General features: G+C 35.7%; 1 protein-coding gene across 1 annotated transcript; it reads left to right on the top strand.

Moving 5' to 3' along the window:
• Nucleotides 1–208: 208 nt before the first annotated feature.
• Nucleotides 209–2,559, top strand: LOC106764168 (zinc transporter 6, chloroplastic). The gene is made up of 2 exons (XM_014648403.2): nt 209–1,042; nt 2,129–2,559. The coding sequence occupies exons 1-2, from the start codon at nt 380–382 to the stop codon at nt 2,441–2,443; spliced, it is 978 nt and encodes a 325-aa protein (XP_014503889.1). The 5' UTR covers nt 209–379; the 3' UTR covers nt 2,444–2,559.
• Nucleotides 2,560–2,930: the final 371 nt, after the last annotated feature.

The raw sequence follows: 2,930 nt of genomic DNA, 5'->3' as shown, positions 1-2,930 counted from the left end.
TGGATATTCATTTAATGACACCCACATGGGATTGAAGCAGCTTGATAAATCCGTCTTACATTTATAACTTGAGGTCTGCACACGGATTTTGTTGTTTCCTTTTAAATAAATAAGGAAAATATTATTCTTTCAGAGTTAATTTTTGAAATAAAAAAAAAAATTATCTGGAAGAGTAAGAAAGGGTGAATGATAAAAAAAATGGAATGAAAAAAATGAGTCATTCCACGAGAAATCGAACCCCACATAGCCTGGTCCACACCACACCACCATTTATGACTCTCTTCTGATTCTTCCAACTTCATCTCTTCTTAAATCTCTTTTTCTCCATCCCCACACCTTTCTTTTTCTTTAACCTTTTTCTCTCTCTATTCGTTCGTGCATGGCGTCGTCGGCGTGCGTCACGGACTTGGCTCGAACGGCGGCGTGCAGGGATGGCTCGGCGGCAGCGCATCTCAAAGTGGTGTCAATCTTCGTTATCTTCGTGACGAGCGTGGCGGGGATGTCGTTGCCGGTGCTCCTAGCCGGGATCTTCCGCGGAAAGCCGCTCTACGACAAAGCCATAGTCGTGATTAAGTGTTTTGCGGCGGGGGTAATTCTCTCGACCTCGCTGGTCCACGTGCTCCCCGACGCGTACGCCGCACTCGCCGATTGCCAGGTGGCATCGCGCCACCCGTGGAAGGACTTCCCTTTCGCAGGACTCGTGACGCTTGTGGGCGCTCTTCTGGCGCTCCTGGTGGACCTCGCGGCGAGCTCGCACGTGGAGCACGCGCAGTACGCGCCGGTAGTGGCGCAGGAGAAGGAGTTGGAGCTCGGCGGAGGCTGCCGTGGGTCCGGCGGTGATGGTGAAAGAGGTGAAGAATTGGTGAAACTGAAACAGAGGTTGGTTTCGCAGGTGCTTGAGATTGGGATTATTTTTCACTCTGTGATAATCGGAGTTACCATGGGAATGTCTCAGAACGTTTGTACTATTCAACCTCTCGTTGCTGCTTTGGCATTTCATCAAATATTTGAAGGCATGGGTCTCGGTGGTTGCGTCGCTCAGGTTTCTTCCACTTTCATTACTTTTCTTAAATGCTTCTTTCATTCAATAAATTATTAGATTTTCTTCGAATGAAGGTGTTTTTAATCAAACATAAACTTACAGTATAAATTAATTAATAAATAAATGCATGTTCTTAGATAATCTGTTGATTATAATTATAATATGTAGATTATGCATTAAAATTGAACTGGAAAATAGTACAAGTATATAGTTTCTTTTTCCGGTAATTAAGGGTGGTTATAATGGTAAATCATCATCTAAAATTATTGGGATAAAGTATGGATTTTTCTATTCAAGCCATTAAATTAGGTTGGTAATTTTTGTGGATAAGTATGGATTTTTCTATTCAAGCCATTTTAGTGTTATTCATAGAATTGAAAAGATAAGATATAGTGTGTTCCTTTTATTTTTTTTTAATTTATTATTAATGACCTCTCCAGATTATCTTATCCATTAATTCAAACATGGGTATAGTTAAAAAAGAGTTAAATACAATTTTGCAAAGATAAAAGTGTGTATGAAATAGTTTATGGTATGATGTAGCTTTTAGAAAAGAGGTAATGGAGGAATATTTTAATTAATTTATTACATGTCTTTGTGTGCCATGTACAGTCACTAGAGAAAACGACAATTTGGAAACCGTGATTTGTATATTTTCGAGATCATAGATTTACCCTGTGACTACTATGATAATAATAAAAGGAAACAAAATAAATATTTTATTGCTTCTTCACCTCTCTCACCCCCAATCAATAACAATGTTTCAAGGGTGCACAAAGTCATTTTGATAATCATATTAATGTTTGATTTTCATTGTAATTAATTAAACCGTAGAACCAATTACCCTCCACTATGTGATAAAGGTTTTTTTATTTATCAAAAACTATATGGTTTTCTCAAAAAAAATAATAATTAAGAAGCCTTGTTTTTTTACCTTCATATACCTCCAATTATATATATTCATTTAACTTAAATTTTTATTTCAATATTTTTTGTACTAATATATTTAATATCATATTTCTTGTAGTGCATTCATTAACATTTATATTGCGAATTGATATAGATTTTTTATGGCGATGGTTACAGGCAGGATTTAGCTTTGGAACAACTGCGTATATGTGTTTGATGTTTGCAGTGACAACACCAATGGGGATAATTTTGGGGATGACATTGTTCTCATTGACAGGTTACGATGATAGCAATCCAAATGCTTTAATCCTTGAAGGTTTATTGGGTTCAGTTTCATCAGGAATACTAATTTATATGGCCTTGGTTGATCTTATAGCAGTTGACTTTTTTCACAACAAGCTTATGAACTCTACTCCTCGGTTGAAGAAAATATCTTTTATTGCTTTGACTCTTGGTTCGGCTGCCATGTCTATCCTTGCCTTGTGGGCTTGAAATTTTCTTACCATAAACTTTGTATTAAATGTGCAGCTTCCTAATAGATAAAACAAACCTACACTTCAATCATATAAATCATTTCAAAATTGTTTCCCCATATTCACCTATATCAAATTCATATGTATGATATATAATTTAGAGAAAAAGAAATAAAAATTATTGGAGTGAATATTTTGTAATGATGGAAAAAATTATCCAAGGAAAATGAATGAAACAGTAGTATGGAATATTGGTATTAAAACTAGAAAACAATTTCGTACAATAGCAGAATGAACACCAAAAAGATTCGTGCAATAACATAACGATAATAAAAAAAAGGTTCATACAAAAAATAATAGAGAAATGAACCACCAAAGAAAAAGAAAGGTTCTATTTCGATCCATCCATATCCACGTTCTTCTTTTTTACGTTTTCTGCTTATTTTTACATACAAAATCCCTCCAGCGTGGGTTAAGAAGTAACGTTTGTTTTTACCAAAAGAAAT

Source organism: Vigna radiata, chromosome 6, assembly GCF_000741045.1.
Source record: "Vigna radiata var. radiata cultivar VC1973A chromosome 6, Vradiata_ver6, whole genome shotgun sequence".
NCBI classification, from domain to species: Eukaryota; Viridiplantae; Streptophyta; class Magnoliopsida; order Fabales; family Fabaceae; genus Vigna; species Vigna radiata.
The sequence above is the reverse complement of the archived record's forward strand: the minus strand, read 5'-3'. Positions and strand labels throughout refer to the sequence as shown.